Source organism: Echinococcus granulosus (assembly GCF_000524195.1).
Source record: "Echinococcus granulosus chromosome Unknown EG_S00003, whole genome shotgun sequence".
Lineage (NCBI taxonomy): Eukaryota > Metazoa > Platyhelminthes > Cestoda > Cyclophyllidea > Taeniidae > Echinococcus > Echinococcus granulosus.
In genome coordinates this window covers 1,607,843-1,627,830 of record NW_020170383.1, presented here as the reverse complement: position 1 = coordinate 1,627,830, position 19,988 = coordinate 1,607,843, and the positions used below count along the sequence as shown (strand labels likewise).

Sequence of the window (19,988 nt, the reverse complement as noted above, 5' to 3'; positions counted from 1 at the left end):
AGGAAGGGTGTGGGGCTTGGAATCCGTGCCAAATGGACGCAATGACTTGCTAAAGGCCAGGACGGCTCCTTATGCAGCTGTATCCACAGTCTTTTTACGGAAACCAGCTACCACCCCATCTAAATATAGAATTTAGAGGGTCTACTTCCAACTTTTTTGCGTTTCGTGTCGTGAAACACCTAAACGGCGATAAACATAAAGAGGGACTTAGCGGTAATTCCTTTACGCCAAGTCGTATGACGAGATAAAATAACCACAAAGTAAAATATAGTTCCGATTATCAAAAAGCGATATCGCAATAACAAATCACTTGCATTAGAAGTAATTTGAATAGGCAAATACTTTATTTGCATGCCAACGTTTATTACCAAACTTACTGTATTAGCATCAGAATGCCATTGTTTTATTGAAGCATGCTAGTCGATTGTTTTTAAGATGATCATACTTTCGTAAGCAAAGTTCAAAAACTTTTGCCCTGAAATTAATTAATTGCAGAGCCATTTTGGGATTCGTATGGAAAAATCTGACATCTAATTATACACGAAATTTGGCGCAATATGGCGTTGGACCACATTGATGTTGATTTGTGCGAAAACTTGAACTCGCAAATTGCGATTAAATCGTCTAAGTATAATTTATCGCCGATCCAATGGACCCACTTTATTATTTAACTCCATTAACATTTAGCAGTACGTAGACTTGCCTATGCTCTGGGCTAGTTGAATAAATATTCGTTTATCTAGATAGCTCCACTAAACGGTATCATGGACATGCCAATCACCGGTTGTAAAAATGACTTTATTAATGGGTTGCACATGGTCGAAGTGAAACCGTCAGATGTCACAATAGAAATTGGAGCGGTTTGAATCAATCCCATATAAAACGTGTAGGAAGTCGCCACAAGTGCCACTGTCGAAGCAAAGTCACTTCTGTTAACACAACCGAAGCCAATGAAAACATTGTGATTTTGAACAAGAGCATAATGCTAAGTTCTAAAATGATTAAAAGAAATTAATCAAGGTTTTTGTAAGTGATGTCCTCACATACGTCTACTAATTGATTTGTGCAGGGTTATCTTGTGATCAAGATCACAAATGGTTATGTTGGTGATAATGTCAAGGAAGTATTCGGAGAATGCACTGCGCTTACCGAAAATGGATAGGAAATCGTAACTCCGGCACTACGGATTAAGCTTTTACTTATAACCAAAATTTACTGTTGCTAATACAAGTTTGCTTTTAAACACCATTGTGTGACTTGGATATCCCATAATACTGTGAAAAATGACAGCGGATCTCACGTAGTTGGCGCCATGACAGTCTCCACAGGGACTTGAATTACGGCAGCGTGCCTACGAGTGGATCCAAAGGTGAGTGCTGTGCTTTGTGTATGGCGGTGGACTGTTTTGCTGTTTGGTTCATGCCAGCCAACTATTCTGCATGAAAGTTAATTGCCTTATTCATAAATTGAATATAGACAATTACCGCCAGAAATGCTCACCACAAATGGCTCTATCTTATCCACAATTTATCCGCTCTACCAAGTATTCGGTATTTAAGCACTTTCGGATTGGAAAACCAAAAAACAAACCAATTTATCGACCTGATGAGACATTTTTTTAACCGAATGGAGACGTGAACTCGCCACGTATCCTAAGAGTTTCCGGATGAGGACTTAGCTTCAACCAAGTTTGTGCTGCGACACCAAAAACTGTTCCAAGTACTATATTTCAATTTGTTTTGATTAAGGATATTGGAAGTTAGCACAAAAAGCATACGTAGGCATCTATTACGAATGACATTTGGGCTGTGAACCTAGCTTAAACAGGAGAGGAATTGCTTTGAACTGCATAACCATTTGACACCAACACACAATGAGCATTAAACGCCGTACTTGAGCAACTTTTAGTGACGCAGTAATCGTCGGATTAATCTGGGCGGCGAAATCGGTCTCTCTAGTGATGTTTAGATAGGTAGGCCGTTGAGGACGCAGTTGGGCGGAGTTAGTTACGGGCGGGGGCTTGGTCAGTGAAATAGGTCTGCGACCTGCGTGCCGTCGACGGAGACTTTGCTGCATGCGCATTTTTTTCACGTAAAAAGAGCGTGCTCATCTTGCAAAAATTTATGGGCGACTGGATTAAAATGCATAACCAACGACTTTATTGCATATCAGACGTACTTTCTTGTCTCGCCATCTAAAAGATGAGTTACAGTTAGACTGTCGTGTAATTTAGGTAAAACTGGACAGCTTAACCGGTGACCTTAACACTAGGTCTTTAGCCATCTTTCACCTTAAATTTACGTTACTACCAAGGTAGACCATGGTAAAATGTTTTCATGCTAAAAATGATGTATCACCAAAACCGTTCATGATAAACAAAACATAAGCAAAGCGAAGCAAATGGCTCTTCTCAAAGCATAGAACAGAAAATAATTCTTTAAATTAGGTCAGCCTAGGAACTGTGTGGGTACAAAACTCTGAGAACCCTAAGGCAATGTGTACAACTAGCGACCATTGAACTACAGCAAGTCCGGAGATTCATTCTTAACAAAAAAAAGCAAAAATGAATTGCCTTTTTCAAACTGTATTTTCTTTGCGGATGCTGAAAATGTAATCTTGCTGTCAAAAAAAGAACGACTCCATAACTAGCGCAAACACGACCTGTCACCCATGGCTCTATCGTTGAAGTTATTTTCCTTGCCAATTCCTGCAACAAACGGCAAAGCAACAGTTTGCATCAGCCATGTTTGGGGGTTTATTAGCATACCTACTTCAAATGTGGCTGCCAGAGTTTAGCGTCTCTTAGTCAAGTTGAAGCTTAGTACTCCTAATAGAATGGATATTTTGGAGGAGAATACATAGCTCCAAATGGATCCCATCAAAGACAATGGGGGAAAGTAGCGCCCAACAGAGAAGACCCACACTTTTTTAGAGAGCTGCTCCAAACGAAAGTACGCGACAACTTTAGTTGTCACCTCAATTCAGATTAGCAGCGACGACGACCCAATAGGAGAAGGTACTAACTTAAAACTCCTCATAAGTTGTAGGCTTACATGTAGAAGAAAATGAGTGTTATGACTTCGCAACATACTTGACCTGGAAATGGCTCAGAAGCCCAGATGCAGACACACGTAAAGCACCGAGACACACTACTCAACTAGGAATGTAAACCAAGCTGACACTAGACGATTGTATCACGCGGACTCCGCTGGCAGTGAACACAACCCACTTCAGGTAAAAAAATAACACCTCGCCCTCTACGAAACAGGCCTCTGCCACCCGCGACCAGCCGATAAACTGTTTTGCGGTAGCAATAGACAAAGTACACGAATGAACTCAGGCAACGACGCCACGTGGATGATGAGTACGTAACCACAACTACATTTTCGAACGCCAATGCAGGCAGACGGGCCCGATGGATTGAATCAACCCCCACGGTGCAACACCACGAGGGTACTAAAGAATTCTTCACATTACCCATTGTTTCAGGTCTTCTCGAACGATTCCACCCAAAAGACTAGAAGATTTTAACACCTTGGACTGGCATCCTCCTTCGAGTGAGTTTTAAAGTCATGCTCGTTTTATACGGACATCCAAGATTCAACGTGCCTAAACTTGGCCGAAGGAGCGCAACCAATAATTGAGCAAGACGGAAGAATTTTGTTCATAATTGTCACCTCACACAAAGCCAAAAAGACTGTAAACTTCAAATGTACACAAAACACAGGGAACAGCACCCCCGCACATCCATATCTACCGCACACAGACAGACATGCACACAGCTCTCATCCCCACAAGGTTAGTTCCAAATACGAATGGGTTTCTCTGAAAGCACATATTTCCCCCCAGAAGGATTTGACTTCCTCTTCGCAGCCCCCACACCGGGATGCTGAGGGTGCAGATTGGAGGTGGACAGCAATGTCGCAGGAACACCTTTGTGGGGAACCATCGGGGACATGGGCATCTCGATGCCCAGCCACGGTCGCAAACCAAAGAAGAGCAGCGCCTTCTTCTCCCCACACCGCCGTAGAAGTGGCGCCGGCATGAAGGCGGCCAAATCGACTCGAGCCTCCTCCGCGCCTGCCAGCGTTGTGAGGTATTTGTAGGAGGAGCGCATTCGCAAAAGACTTTCTTGAGTCGGTGCCAATGGCACCATTGTCGCAGAATTGGGAGAGATGGGTCCGGAGAGGACGGCAAGACGCCACTTTTCCACGATTTCTGAACGTAGACCCAGATGGAGACGAATGCGGTCGAGGAGGCTGGATACAGGTTCGTTATGGCGCAAGACCATAGTGAAGGGGAGGAGACCTGTTGAGATGGCTCCGCTACCTGTATCGCGGTAGAAGAGACTGCAGACAACGGGTAGGGTGGAGGTTTCGTCGGGAGCCAGAGAGTCATGGACGGGAGTACTGGAGGGAGAGGAGATTTCGAGACCCAAGGATTCTGCTTCCTCATCGTGGTCACGATCACAAGAGTCCATAGTTTCGTCTTCTGCTTTGTCAGAAACATGGACTGAGGCGTCCGCAGATCGCACTAGACGTTGTGGAACTTGCATTTCACTTTCCTCCTCCGAATCGCGTTCTATGAACTAATGAAACAAAATGAACTCAAGTCAAAACACTGCTTGAGCGTGATTTGAATCCTCATAGAGTGAGCAGTGAAAAAAAAATCCGCAAAATAGCCTACTATCACTTCGGTTGAAGCAAAAATACTTTAACCGATAAAAATAACATGTGAATGCTTTTTTAGCATTTTGGCCATAATAAGGAGTATGAAGACGAACCCTAAATAGCTTTCTTTCCAAATCTTCACAAGCACAATTTAAAAACTGTATCCGCAAAAATACATAATTATCGTTGCTCGAAAAAACGAGCCCCTGTCCTCGGCGAAAAGCTAAAATCCATTACAAAAATTTACAGGACCTGATAGGGTCTTAGTTAGGAATATGAAAATGAGCATGAAATTGCCAGGAATATCGTAAAAAATGCACAATATTTATGCAAGAGATCAATGAGAATTAAAGCAAGCGGCATTGACCTTGAGTGGATCGTTTTCATCATCTGCTGCCTCGTCCTCCTCCTCATCGGCATTGCAAATGAGACTGAGGTTATTAGGGTCGGCGACACCGCTGCTAGATCCATCATCAGCCTCCTCTTCGTCATCCTCTTCTTGGTCTTCTACGCGCCCTGTGTTACTCGGTGTGTCCACCTCCTCTTCTTCATCCTCCTCATCGTCCTCTTCCTCAATGTTTACGTCGTAGTCCTCTTCCTCATCTTCCTCCTCGTCCCCATCCTCGCCCCTATCACCGCCCATCGGGGTGGGCACAGAGACGGCGGAGGATGAGGCTATTGAGGAGGGAGCAAGGGGGAAGCTAGGAAGGCGCAGGTTCTCGCCTTCCACGTCCGACAGGAGCAAAGAGATGTCAGACTGCCCCTCGTAAGCAGCAAAAAACTCCTGCTCCTCTGGTGGCATTACTTCTATCCGTAAAAGACGATTCTCCAGCAGCTGGCGAGGGAATGTTTCCAGTTAGTTGCCCATCAAGATAACTTACGTCATACAGCAGCCCCCAAGTAATTGGCTTTATTACTCATGCACTTCATGAGACACCAGTTGCTTAATGTCTTTTGAAAGCATAACTGAGTTATTGGACCGAAATTCAACGAGCTAAATTTAAACAACACCTCCATATGGGTCCCTCTGGTACATGAGTATGATCGTATTTTCTATGACATGCACTAAGTACTGAAAACGAGCCCGTAATTGCAAAAAAAACCGAAATTGAGTCGACAGAGAAAAAGCAAATTCGAGTGAAATAAAATAAAAAATGAGCAGTGGAATCGTAAATGCGATATTTAAAACATTTTTCTTCAATATGATGGGACTAGATAACAAATTAGAGATAAAACAAATAAAAAAAGCAAATGACGATTGACACCAGCATATGAAAAGCCAAAAGGATTCTCGACCTAACTGAAAAATGAAATAACCTACCTGGAGCCTCGCGGCAATTTCGTCTGATGGGTACTGCTGAATGATCCACGTATTGAGTGTTTCGAACATTCTGAGAACCGACGGTTGTGATGAAGCAGTTTCATTAGGAGAATCAAAGTTGCCCTCACCAAGGTCTGAAAGACAGCCTATAGAAATGAGCTCCTTCTTGGCCAACTGGAGCACTCGACTCACTGTCCACTGGTGTGGAACAATGAGCAGAAGACGCACCACTTCCCGCACCTTCCTGCTGTCGACGAAGACGCATCGCAACTGGCACATGCGCTCCAAACGCTCGGTAGGAATGGAAAGACGCTGGAAGAAGATCTGCACGGATGGAGTGAGCTTCCGTGTAGACGCGTGGTTACCTTTGTGCCGCGGTGGCGAGGGTGAATGCTGCACAAATATGTCCTTTGCTTTCCACTCCAAAGAGGAGGGGATCGCCGAAAATTCCCGCTCCCCACTCATGGTTGGACCGGTTGAAACAGTGAAGAGTTGGATACAGTTGGCCGGTGCTGAGAAGTGACTTGCCACTAGGGCAACGAGATGGTTGTAGGTTTCGTTTGGTGAGATAAGGCCAGTGAAAGCCGGCCCCTGAATAGAAGCTATGACCTGTTCAAGAAGGAGACTGGTCTTGAATGTTCCGCTGCCGCCACTGAGTGGTACTCCCGGAAGGAGAATTCGTTCTCCAATTGGAGGAGGAAAAGCTATTGCTGCCGCAGGCTCAACACAACGCAAACCGGGAAGCATATGCCACGGGAAAACTAACTCGTAAAACTCAACCGAAACACGAGTAAGCAGTTCATGATAGAAGCCCTTGACGAAAAACGGTGAGTACAAACTACTCCTGGAAGGCGTTGACACTGCCGGTGAAGCCTTTGAAGTAGGTTGCTTTCTGCCCACACCCGCAGAACAATTAAAATTGCCCCGAATTCCCCGATTCTCAGTAACTGGATAAGACCGGCAGCGCATCATTCGCTTGCTGCGAGTCAAAAGTTTCATGGCAGTAAGTCGAGGACGTGTAATTGGCTTTCGCTTCATTAAAATGAGGGAGCGTTTGGGAGACACAATAGGGATGGAGGATGGCAACGGCTTTGATTCTTCAGCAATTGGATCATCGCTATCCTCCATACTCTCTTCTTCCTGGTCTCTTACCTCCGCGTCTAACTCTTCATCAGATTGCGGTTTTTGTTGATAGACGAGGATAAACGTCTCCGTTCCGTCGTCAGTGCCTAAACTCACTCGAACGGTCGAGGTCTCAAGATGATGCGTCAGCGAGCGCAGTTCCTTCAAACCATTCTCCTCGAAAAGGAGCACGGAGTCATCCGCAGGAAGGGATGCACGCGAGCGCAGTTCAGGGAGAATGGAGTTTAGAGGTGCATCCAAATGAATGATAATCCAACCGACGTAGGTAAGAGTGCCCATTTGGGGGTTGGTGAGGAAAGGTGATGCGGTGAGAGTATTGGTGGGAGGAGGAAAGAAGTACTTGAGGAAACAGAGAACTTCGTTCCACGGAGAGAAGATGGTGGAAGTGAGGTGAGGTAGTGGAGGAAGAGTCTGAACCCAAACGGCCATTGGACCAGAAGCCGGAAGGAGGGGGACGGGCGGAGATGTGCAATCGTCGCCAATGCTAGCGGGTAAACGGGAGGCCTTCGAGGGAGACTTGGTTTGATGCTGGTAGGAATTGGTCAGAGCCGCAAGGGCGGCCATCGGGCCTTCTGTCGTGGGGAGGGGCGAGGGAGGCTTTTGTACATGGGATTTTTGCGGAGGTAATAGTGGAGTGAAGCGAAGCATCCCAGATCGCCTTAAGCGCAAACGGTGCATTTGTAGCATGGGAAAATCAGAGAATGACCTAGATGTAAGTCTACTGGGGAAAGTTGAGTAGCAATTTTAGTATGATCTACACACAACATCAAAAGAATACAGCCAAGTGGTAACAAACGCGACAGCGCAGGGCCCAAGTGTTACGGAATAGCACACACCTGGTAATGACTCTCCAAAGGCGAATGAGCGAGGGATCAGTTCGCAAGTGCGAGGCTACGATGGAGATAACCTCTGACAATGTGGACGTTTTTGGGACATTGAGTCGACGTGTAGGCAGTGTTTCGAAGTCACAAACATCGAAACCCTGTAAGGGTGCAGAGTATAACGAACGAATCAGACGCAAATGAGAAAGGTGTAAATGCGAACCTGCCAACCATAGAAGTCTTCGTCAAGAACGAGGAGAATGCAGGCGTAGAGGTGTGACTCCGCCTTGGCCCTGCGATGGTCCGCCTCGACACGCCGCTCCTCCTTGAGACGGGTCAGTAGGCTGTCAGGAATGTCTGCCGTCGATACGGGCTTGAGGACTTGCGGCAGAGAGGACTCCCGAATATACACCAGCATATAAGCGCTGGTACAACTTTTGTATAGGCTGCCATGCTCGTCATCCGAAGTGCCGTAGTTCTACAACACATCAAGGCATGTGGGCGCTTCTTTCCAATACACCCCCTAAAAGACCAAAACTACCCTGCCTACCAAATTGGACATAGATAAGAGAATTACGATGAGGATTTCGAGCGAGGATGCAAGTAGGCATTTATGTGTGAATAGAAATATCTACTAATGACAATTTCCTCATCTAGTACCATTAGCATGAATACAAACCCCTACTTTGACTATGGATATCACTGCCTAAGGTATACAACTGTAGGTAAATTTGAGGAAAGGAAGGTATGCTGAACTATTGGAATTGAGAAGGAACATACTAAGTCAATGGCCTCCCGGGGTGTAGACCGAGATACAACGTCGTCATCGAACTTGTACCATCGATTATTGCCGTAGGGATTGATGTAGACGACGTAGTGGCCACTATGATTGTCGCCCGAGTGCACCAGCACCGCATGAAGAATGTAGGTGGCGGGATCATCTGGATCCGTCGATCTGAGGAATGGGTCCAAGTGGAGGCGGTAGGGGAACTCAAAGCGGTCATTTACTTTGATATTAGCGTTCGTTATACAGTCATACTGGAAGCGCATCAATTGTAGATAGAGAACAGGAGGAAAATTGGTAAAAATGACACCTTTTTCTGCTTCCTGTAAACCGTATTCACCGGCATCATACTTGTTTTCACCACTCAGAGTTTCAACGGTCGTGTAATCCTAAAACAAGGGAAAAAGTGTATTCCAGCAGAAACTAACTATTGGAGGCTCAAGTGTCACGCTAGAAAAAATTATCCTAGTGTTTCCATCTAACAGCAGAGATGACACCTTTGTAAGCTTCCAGCAAAACGAATTTTCGGATCATTTCGTAGGTTCAAAGCAAAAATCGCATTAGATTTCGCGTACAGTAATAAGGACACCAATTTGAGAAAATAACGCTACATGAACAATGACAACTGGCTTTAGTCGACGAGCGAAAGCACCGAAAACATGAACGCTTTTATAAACCGGAGAACTTACTTTGAATGCTTGATAGACGTCTCGATTCCCCTTCACCTTGAGTTGAATATCATAGAAATTTTCCTCTCGTTTTGACTCATAAGGCACGTGTTTGCAACAAATGTAGGAAAGCATTTTTCCACGAAATAGACCAGGTATTGTCTCCTCCACCGAGGTCCCCTTCATTTTGTTTTCCATGTTATCCAGCAGGACACGACAAAGCTCCTGCACGTCATGTTGCATTAGAGACTCAAAAGACTCCCAGCCGAAGCTGCGTGTCAGCCGTTTCGTGCCCACAGCGCGTTCATTGAATTGCAGCTCGTAAAAGACGCGCTGGAGGGCAAGTGGAATGCTTGTGCTCGCGTCGTCACTTTCTGTAGGCATCAGGAAGACAGCACGACGCAACTCATTGGTGAAAAAAAGCGCCTGAAGCAAAGAATTCATATAGCATGTGGCACCCTGATTGCGTAGACCCACGAAACCCGTGAACTTCTTCGAATCCCAGTCTGCACCATGTGGGGCGTCCGCATAAACTTGAATTCGAAGAACGAGGGTATCGCGCTCTAAGGACTGTACAACCCTCTTTACAGGCGATGATCGCCGCCGTATTGGAGAAGACAAAGTTGTAGAGCAGTTACGGGGAAGAGAGGAAGAGCGTCGATACTTCCCTGATGGCGATCCATTGGACAAGATATCTGAGGATGAACACGACCTAGTAAGGGGCCGTGATAATGAGACTCCCCTTTCGTCCTCCTCCTCTGCCTGTAGCAAATAAATAGGAAAGACAGATTAAGACTGCTACATGGGTCGTCTTGAGGGCATTATTTGCAAAGGCCGATAGACAAGTTCACTCACAGTTGGTGGCTCCAGCGGCTCCCCCTCGCATTCATCCGCTACAGGTGGAAGAACCAATCCACGCTCTGGATCCAAGAGTTCAGACAAGGAGATGAAAGAGGAGAAGCCCCAGTCGTTCTCCTTTAAGCAGAAGGTATGGTCGATGGATTTGGTGAGCGACTCGGCACCTGGTCGCTGGGCGACGACAGTGAGTCTGGCCCGAGCGTGGCAGGTCCAGGTTGGCAAATCGCACTCGGCGTTGCATTGAAGAAAAAAACCGACAGAACGACTCCCGCCCTGACAGCCACGAAGTAAGAAGAGAATCCGCCAGGGCAAACAACGAATAATAGTCGCCTTGGGACTAACAAGCTAGACAGGAAGCATGTTCTGTTAGTGCCAATTGTTGCCAGTGAAATGAACCACTCACGTACGACTCCTAATTTGCCACATAACTTAAAACACACCGAAATGTATAACAAATCAGTTACCATTTTAGCCTAGTGGAGGACCCTTAAAAAAGGATAAAATAAACATGGTTGGGATCTATCAATAATGGCTTAACTACCCCATCATCCCCCAAAGTTTGAATGGAATAAAGGTAAGCTAATGATGAATATGAAAACGGAAAAAAAACTTACCTTGATATCCTCGGTTACATTCTGAAATACAAAATATGTACGACCGGTTAAACGAGGGTTAAAGCTTGGATGAAGAAACACAAACCACAGAATTGAATCGTAAAAACTAACCTCCATACAAATCTTACTGATATTGCGGATGTGGAACTCGAGTTTGCCCGAAGGCCCGGCCTCATCATCGTAGTTCCCGTCGTCATCCTCCTCGGAGTGATCAGTTAGATTTTTCTGACGATCCTCCTCCTGAGGGCTCAAATTCAACTGCAGAGGTAGTGGTGGTGGGGGCCGAGGGTTAAGCTCGAAATCCGCACCGCCAGTGTCCTATACAAGGAATACATACGTGGGGCACATGTACACAACCTGAAAAATTCAGCCAGAATGGTAGGAAGCACGGAAAAAAAGGGTGACAATGTCGGAAAGTCGGCAGAGCTAACGAGCTTGCTCCCAGGGAAATTTCTTTCACATACCTCACAAGAAAAGCCGGATAGGTGAGAGGCAACAGAAGCCGGTGATCTTAAAAAATGGCATTAAGTACTATCAGATTAGGCAAACGGTAGTGCTTGACCAAAATATCTGATACGCCTAAAAGCGATTAGTTTTACCCAGTGGTCGAATTAGCGAAACCTCACGGATGCAGACTTACAGACTATTCGAGGAAGGCATCAAGGGCACGGAACACTCGCTACTGCACAAGACTAATTTGTAAGATAAATTCACTGCACTCAACTCAAAGAGGAACTCAACACGTATCGAGCGCGAGCAGAACTCACGAACGGCCAATAAGCGGCGGTCAAGAACAATCTGGTCAGCAGTGCTCACAGTTAGCCTAACATCACCTTGAGCTGAATTATTTAGTACAAAGGAAAGACTGAAGAAGCCCAGTAGAAATGTGACGAAAAGGTCTCATCTTTGGTGCTCACTAACAGTCTTCGAATTGCACCAAAACACGCCGCAGGACACCGAAATGTGCGGTCCTTCCTCAGCTGATCATTTGGATTGATATTTATACGATGTTCAGATAGTGTACTTTTCAAGCAAATACTCGTCTTTTTGATCGTTAGCCTTTTGGAGGGCTTATAATAGCTTGCTAGATTACTATGAAACGTAATAGGGATGCTAATAACCTTCCAAAAAAGACAAACGTACAGAGAAGAATTAGAAAATATTTTATCAAGAGAATGAACAAAATTTACATGTTGAATGACAACAGGCAAACTGGTGAATTGAAAGGGCTAATCAAATTGCGCGGAAATTACCTTATCGAGAAAGAGGTTCAGCTTGCGACGTTTGGGACCATTTTGTTGGGATGGCGATACGGTGTGATCCCCCATCTGTCCACTCAAACGTTCTACTGGAACGATTCGATGGCGATCAACTGGTCGTGGACTTCCATGCACTTCGCTTACTTTTTCTACGTTACTTTGCATTCAATGACCTATGTAAGTTTGTCAAAGATCAGAGATTATGAGCCACTAGGTAATGCCGAAGGTCTACCACAAATAATAAAAGTTCACCAATAACAAGCCTTGCACCACATACGTGGACGACCGTAAGGTTCCATGATTGTGTAAAAAAAAATTTCGAGTATGCTCTCAAATAAGGGGGACGCAAAGTATCTGCTTGGCTATATCAGCACTTCCAACCAAATTGTAGGACGAAGAAAGCCGATTCTCATGGAAGCAGCGGTTCAATAGCTATCACCATAGCCCGTAATCAATAAAATCTATCTTCCTTCACATTCAGCCAAAAATGCACAATAAATAGAGGCAGTTAAGCAATGTTGCACTCATCTCAACCACAGAATTCTCAAAAAAAATAACGAAAGAACCCCGATAGTGAGGTGTTTGTGAACGACATATCAGGAGAATTGCTTTCCGATATCAACGCGCTTAGAAACACTTTTCAGCAAGGAATAAACATAATAAAAGATGTTTAGCAAGTACTAAGAAGCAACACTGTGAACGACCCGTAGGACACACTCAATAGTCATCTAGGGCAGTAAATAAAGGCATGTATTCCAAAGCCAAAGTAGAATGTAGGAAAAAAGACACTCGAGCAGAAAATCTTGTCAATACTTACAAGACAACCCAAAAACCCCCTATTCTCGGGTCGCTTTAACCGAGCCCGAAACTAGACTAACGCCAAAATGGCCAGACACCTCGGATTTCCAATAAAGTCATTAAGAAAATGTGAGCTAACCTAGTCATCGATAAATCCCACGGTAATCCCACTAATACTTTACAAACACACGCAAAAAACAACTTCTGCAAAAAATCACACCTGGAGCGCAACTGTTAAGTAGCAGAGTAAAACGCAAAAGGACGAAAAGGCTGTAATTTGCACATAAGCAAGATTTGCTGTGCTTTTTATTTAGATTTAATCCATAAAACAAGCTGTTTTAATGTGAGACAAATTCAGCGCTTAATAACAAGCGTGGGGTTCATCAGTTCACCCGATGTTAACAATTATTTGCTCCTTTAAAACAATTTGCAGGGGAATTTTGCTGCTGTTAGACCTTGTCATAAAAAGTTAAAGCATTACGTAAAGTAGGGCATTAACTCGTGTACAGTTTCTGTAGAAGATCTAAAAAGTCAACAAACATGACTGAAAAATAGATGCTTGACTTGGCGCAGAAACAAGCACTTGAGCCTATTATGCAGCGCTTACAGTACGTTTTTTAAGCTTTATGTATTTGTAAGAATTACTTAGCCGTTGCACAGTTGGTTATCCGATAGGTGACCTGGTCTATAGGCCGTGTTTGCAATCCCCTAAGTTTACGAAACACAGTCATTTCACATAGCATGCCCATTTGCCTTTCTATAAATTTTGGGTTGCTATATTGCATTCTAAATTACTTCAAAGTATACCCAAGCCCTTGATTAAGCATTAGCACAAAATTGCAACTAAAATAAAGGGGCTAGCTTTTATTTGCCTACGGTATTTATAGCATTTTTTACAGTCTAATTTTAATTCAAAATCTATTCCCCTTCTACCTACGAACATACCCATAGCTTTTAGATTTTTATTAAAGTTGCATATTTTTTGTCATTGACTTTTACTAATTGTAATAATCCGGCACTTGAAGCATGAAAAAATTTAGTGTTTGTTTCATTGACCTGACAGCATATTACTAATCTTAATTCTCAGTCTCATGCTGTTCTTCCGTGTATGTTGGTATGAAGGGCTCTTTTTACTTTATTTTTGGAAAGCTGTGTCGGTATAACTTATTTTATTGCAGAATAATCGTAACACCTACTTCCATCTAATGTCTTTTTCGAGTAGGGCACTGCTTTCCTCTAAAATAAGTACCTTTCTAAATATATTGAAGCTGGGCCTACGCCCTCCTGGCTTCTTTTTCTGAAGAATGGGTTGACATGTTTTTGACTAGTCTTTGATTCAATTTTAGATTGCTTTGACCTTTGAATTTGTTAGTATCATGTTGTACGTTGCCAAATTTATAGTATGCAACGTTTTCAGGTATTTGAGGACAGCTACTTTTGCAACACATATTTCCATCTTTCTGTAAAATTTGGTTGCGTTTGTTATACACGTGAAGATGTTTTTTCTATTCATCTAGCCTAATTTTTTCCGAAGATCGATATTTCCCTCTCCTCAGGTCCCTCTTAAACGATGGCATCCTGATGTGGGAAAGATTAAATTTTGCACAAGGATGATACATCGTGCATTGTTGGCCAGACTCTTTACACTACGTGAGTCGGCAGGTGCCTTATTCAGAAGATTTGGTGGTATTTATCGTGCCGGATGTTTCGGTTTTCATCAAGACTTCGCAGCTAGCAGAGGACAGAGAATTCTTCTTGCCACGTGTCTCATATCATTTGTTCAGGATTCTATATCTGAAGATGAGATGATGATGTGGGCTTCCTATCCTCTATTTAAATTTACCCCTAGGTTTTCCCCAGAACCGTTGAGACATTTGATGTCACGAAGTACAATGAACTTTCGAAATTTGCTCAAAAGTCTCAACAGAAGGAGGAGGGGAACAGTCCTCAAGTGGCGCAACAACCGATTGAGCGTGCATACAGTAGTCTCGAGAGTCCTCTCACCTTCTACGTCCGCGATCTCCGGCAGCTCTTGCGAGAGAGACAGCATGAGTTTTTTAGAAATCTCTTTGATCCTCAAAAGGACGAGCCTGTGTCTTCCAGCGATGGTGCAGAGACACCACTCGCACCAGCGTCGTCGCCTCGTGGGGTGGTGCTCATGGACCTCTCCAGCCGTCTTTCTGCCGACGGCACTGGGTTTGTGGACTCTGCGTGGGAGTGCATGATTGATCGGCCTGATCTGCGCATGTGGCGGCGACCTTCATGCAAGACCTCGAATAACTCCAGCAAGACTGCCATTGGTCTCTACGAATACAGGGGTGCGTGAACCTTCATTGGTTGTATTGTGCTATTTGTGTGCCTCGATGGTTTCATTCGGTGGATCTGATGACCTTTGTATTTATAACGTTCCTGAATAATGAAATTCACTTGGATTATTGGTAATTTACTCGTGATTTTCAGCTCAAAACTTTATACTCTTGGATTTAACACTTTAAATGTGCTAGATATTCCTATTATTTCTGATGCTTTGAACGATAAGGGAGTCCAAATCTTACTCTATGCCTATTGTTCATCAATATTAGCAGTTACATATAGTGAATTTCTCATTTTTTGTTTCTAAGCCATAATTATTTGTTTCAACGTATTTTCTGCCTCATTATGAGAAGTTTTAATCCAAGGTTTTTATTGAATTATAGTTTTATGTGCTATGAGGCAGAAATACATACAATGAAATTTTAAAGTTAGGTAGCTATAACAACTAGAACATTTTCACGATACTACCGTAACTCTTGGCGAAATTGAGGTGTGATATTTTATCAGTCGCTGGCATTATTATTCCATCCTTTGGGTGATAAGTTTGACAGCCAGGAGCTGTGGGTGGGTAAAAGCTTCGTAGTTTGTTTAAAACAGAGGTAAGGGTTACCCTTATACGCTTAAATGAAACTGCATTAAAGCTGGCAAAGCGACTAAACAGAAATGCATATACAGGGCAAATATTGGTTAGAAAAGCTACACAATCATTAGTAGAGTCTGAAGATATACTGGCAACAGATGTGGATACTGGGCTTATTAAATCCCATCCAGCCCCAATATTTGCCTTCTTTTGACGCATTTGTTAAAGAATTGTCCGCGTCAGTAAGTTCTCTCATCACTCGTCAGGGGTCACACACCGCTGTCATTAGAACTGCACCGGAAGCCATATTTTTGACAAGCTAGCTATTAAGATAGAGCTCCTGGCCTCCTTTAGCATCCATACATTATACCCTTAATGTGCATGAAGAGAATAGAGCTAATGTTGGGGAATAGGAAAAGGCAGTGCCTTCAATGAGTCGGTTAGATAGCGAAGAGAGGAGTGTCCTATGTGCGTTGAGCAATCCACGACTTTCCAATGGACACGGTATTCTTCTTGCGGTCTGCCTCTTCTGATCAGTTGATGCTGCGTGTTATATTGCTGGCCTCACAGCCAATGGAAATGGATGTGAGCATTTGCTTATTTGATGACCATAATTTAAACGCAATGCACTGGAACGTGATTAATAGTGGCGCACTTGCGTATTGTCCACTCACAGGAATGATCGCGTGCTGTCACATGTCCAGGCGACTTTTAGTCTTGTGAACAAAACGTAGTGATAGGATGGAAGGAGATTGAAAGTAGTGGGTACTGGGAACATTATGAGGTATTACTTATTTCCAGTTGGTAAAGCCTTACAATTGGTAGATAAGCTTGTTATTTATATGGGAATCATGAGTTTGTGGAAAAGTTGCCTTGTACCCATGTTATTAAAAAGTGTTTTCAAATTTTCCGGTGATTGTGTATTGATTATATTTTTTGTCCGAAAATCCAACATTTTGATATCAAAGTGATTATTTAACTAAGAATTTTACAGATGTTCACTATGTGCAAAAACATAGTCAAATAGTAATTAACGGAAGCACCTAAACGGACTGATCCACGCATTTAATCAGTACTTATCTAGTTCGGTCTTTTGACAGATTTTGTTAGGTGCATTGGTGATAATGTTTTTGAATAAGTTTTAGTGAACACTATCAGGCCTTAATATCACCTTCTTTGTCTTATGCCCATCCACACTGCACATCAACCTCCATTTCAAAAAAAACAACGATTTAATGAATTCTTTGTTTAGCTCAGTGATATGGCCTTCTCGATAGGCAATAAAGTGGTGTGCATAATTTCCTTACAACGGATACAACCACTAGATAACATTGAAAGTGCGGGATCTTTAGGATGGGTTCCATACGTGTAGGAATTATTTTTCGATTCCTATAGTTATTTAACCTACTTGATGCTGCATTTCCTTTTGATCAACTTCACATTCAGCGTTGATTGCACAGACTTTTTCCCGAATATTAGCAACATCTGAGGTTTTTACGCTTCTTTTATCAGTAATTCTTCTTTGTGCTTAGTACTTTGAGGTCATGGTTCCGCTGGAAGGTGGGATTGTGTAAAGTTGGAAGTAGAGTTACGATTTATAATTGCAGTTTTTTCTTACAATTCTAGTGTGTGGCAGTTTCAGTGACATATCAGCGCGTTGTTTTTTGGAAGTGCAATTGAATCTGGCTTATCGGCGGCACTGGGACAAGAGCGTGGTGGTGTTAGAGTCGAGAAAAAGCGCAAACGCGGCAGGGTCGGAGGTGATTCGGTGGGTGGCGCGCTTCCCCTTCCCTCTGGCGCGTCGCGAGTACATCTATGCACGACGCTGGTGGCTCACCACCGCTGGGATCGGGGGCCAGGCCTTCGCCCTAATCGTTTCGCGTGTCGGCGATACACGATTTAGAGACTCTACTGCTTCCACCGCTATGGTATCACAGGACAACAGCGAAGAGGCGCAGTCAGGTGGCGGATTGGTGCTGGTGCGCTCGTACGAGTCCAACATGCTCATTCGTTCTCACGGCAGCATTGACGAGGTATGGTCTTGATTTGTGGACGTGTTTTATATTTATCCGTACTGAATGGCGCACGAACGCCTACTCCATAATGCGAAAAAAATTCTTTTAAATAGGGTAGTTTCACTAACGGGTCTTAACTCAAAGTCTGCAACGTATCTATTTTCATTAAGTCTGGGACATTGGACTTGAAATAAACGAGATTTTTTGTTAATTCGTACGTATGAGGGACTTGGTTTTGTTTTATGGTATCCAGCCGTCTTCGTTACAGTAGGGTAGAACGCTTGGCACCTAAATATGGATTCTAGGCTTGAGCAGCAAGTGTGGAGATGGCAGTGTGCTAGTTTGAATTTGTGAAGCTAATGAAGCAACAGAAAATATATGGTCCTAACGGTATTTTTTTCATCTACGCAATTAACATGCTCACTGGATGGGAAGTAAGATCTGAAGCAAGATAGCGCCTCCATTGACTCTCATTCGTAAGACTCTGGCTACGTTTCTGATTTCTTGGGATTCACATGCACAACTGTGTAGCTAGCACAATATGACTGCGAACATGATGTTATCTTATTTGAGGCCACACGATGGCCGTCGAATAGCTAATCACACCATTTGAACATTAAGTTTGGATGTGCGGAATTATGCAGGAGCACCCTAATGAATAATGATATTGAAAGGTTAATTTGGCATTTACCTATCGTACTCATCAAAAAACTTGTTTCCAGAGCTCTTGGTGGGCCATTTTCTCGGTTTTCGTTTCGATTTAGCTTAATTGCCTTTTTTATTTGCTGCTAATACCAGTTTTGTGATGAGGGCGAACACACCACTTTGATGTCTTTTAGCCGGGATTGGATTACTTCCTCATCTATTTCGACGATCCACAACTTGTCTGCTCCACAGAAGCTGCAAGCCGTCTTTCTTTGACGGGTAGGTTTTCCACTTTAGTAGTTCGAACTTGTTTAAATTCGCAAGTAGCTATTTTGTTTTTTTATGGCTATCGTACTTTACCAATGAAATCATCGGTAAGGGGAACATTTTGAAAAGATCCTAAATGTCTAAAGCAAATTGAGCAGGCGTATTGTTACCCTTACGAGGAAGGCAGATCGGCAGATGATTTGCTCTGGTTGCTAAACCTCATGCCAGTCAGTCGTAGATTTGGTGCAGGGTGGTACCAAAGCCATCAAAAATGTCCAACATTGTGGACTTCGTTAAACATGATTACAAGTTTTCGTAGTTCACAAGGTAATATGAAAATATTTATCTTGTCTCAAAGGTAACGACGTCCCCAGGTGCCCTTGGATGTTTTTCCTCTGGGTGAATCTTTTTTAATTTACACCATAATTATGGCTAAATTACTACACATACGTTCGCAATAAGTACACGATAGTGTAGCTTTGACTAACACCCAAAAGCACGTCTGTATTCATACGATTTAACATCTTCTCGTAATTGTCCTGAGTTTATTGGTAGCTAAGCTGGTATTATTATTGAGCTATTAAAAAGTTTGTAATGATCCCCACTTGATCGCATTAATAATTTTAACTGTTTTAAAGACCTCTTCCCTCTCTAAAATTTACCTAGCAAAAGTTAGGTACACTAATATAATACTTTTTTCATGGGGAAATGATCACTTTCCTTCCTAGTGGAGCGAGTGTACACTTCATGCTTTTCTTGTCTACTTTTTTTCTCAAAAGTCATCCCTAGATTACTAGACAAGCTGCACGACGCCGCACTCAATATCTCTACGAAGGGCCTGCCAGACACCGTTCCTCCAGTAGTCCTCCCCTCGCGTAACCTTATCCAATCGGAGGATGCCACCTTCGTCACCTCCAAATCAAGCATAACTCGTAACCCTTTCACCTCGGAAACAACGGCGACCCCTGTAGACAACACGTCGTGTGGCATTACCACCAGCACCACCACCACTCCATTAACACCTGAGTCTGCCGAATTTTTTTTCCACTCCTAGCTTCTCCCACTTCGCCCACTGGTTAAAGCCTTTGTCAAGAATAGAATCTGTTTTCATTTTTTGCTCCAATCTTTACTACTACTTTACTTCAATCTTTACTACTTCGGTCAGCCAACCAGCCACCAGGCCTTTGGGTGCCCTACGCGCCCTCCATTGGAGACTCATTCACAAACTACAG

At 43.5% G+C, this 19,988-nt stretch overlaps 2 protein-coding genes across 2 annotated transcripts; one reads left to right on the top strand and one right to left on the bottom strand. All coding sequences in view use genetic code 11, as the record gives it.

Annotated features, from left to right (window-relative positions):
* Positions 1-2,645: 2,645 nt before the first annotated feature.
* Positions 2,646-12,207, bottom strand: EGR_00859 (Ubiquitin hydrolase; the record flags this gene model as incomplete). The annotated part of the gene is made up of 12 exons (XM_024490108.1): positions 2,646-2,707; positions 3,883-4,588; positions 5,038-5,505; positions 5,992-7,792; positions 7,971-8,116; positions 8,179-8,433; positions 8,736-9,128; positions 9,429-10,169; positions 10,263-10,610; positions 10,880-10,900; positions 10,991-11,197; positions 12,133-12,207. The coding sequence occupies 12 exons, from the start codon at positions 12,205-12,207 to the stop codon at positions 2,646-2,648; spliced, it is 5,223 nt and encodes a 1,740-aa protein (XP_024355511.1).
* A 2,339-nt stretch (positions 12,208-14,546) lies between these two features.
* Positions 14,547-19,810, top strand: EGR_00858 (StAR-related lipid transfer protein; the record flags this gene model as incomplete). The annotated part of the gene is made up of 5 exons (XM_024490107.1): positions 14,547-14,749; positions 14,797-15,254; positions 17,456-17,862; positions 18,684-18,768; positions 19,536-19,810. 5 exons carry the CDS (start codon positions 14,547-14,549, stop codon positions 19,808-19,810), a joined length of 1,428 nt encoding a protein of 475 aa, XP_024355510.1.
* Between the last annotated feature and the right edge of the window lie 178 nt (positions 19,811-19,988).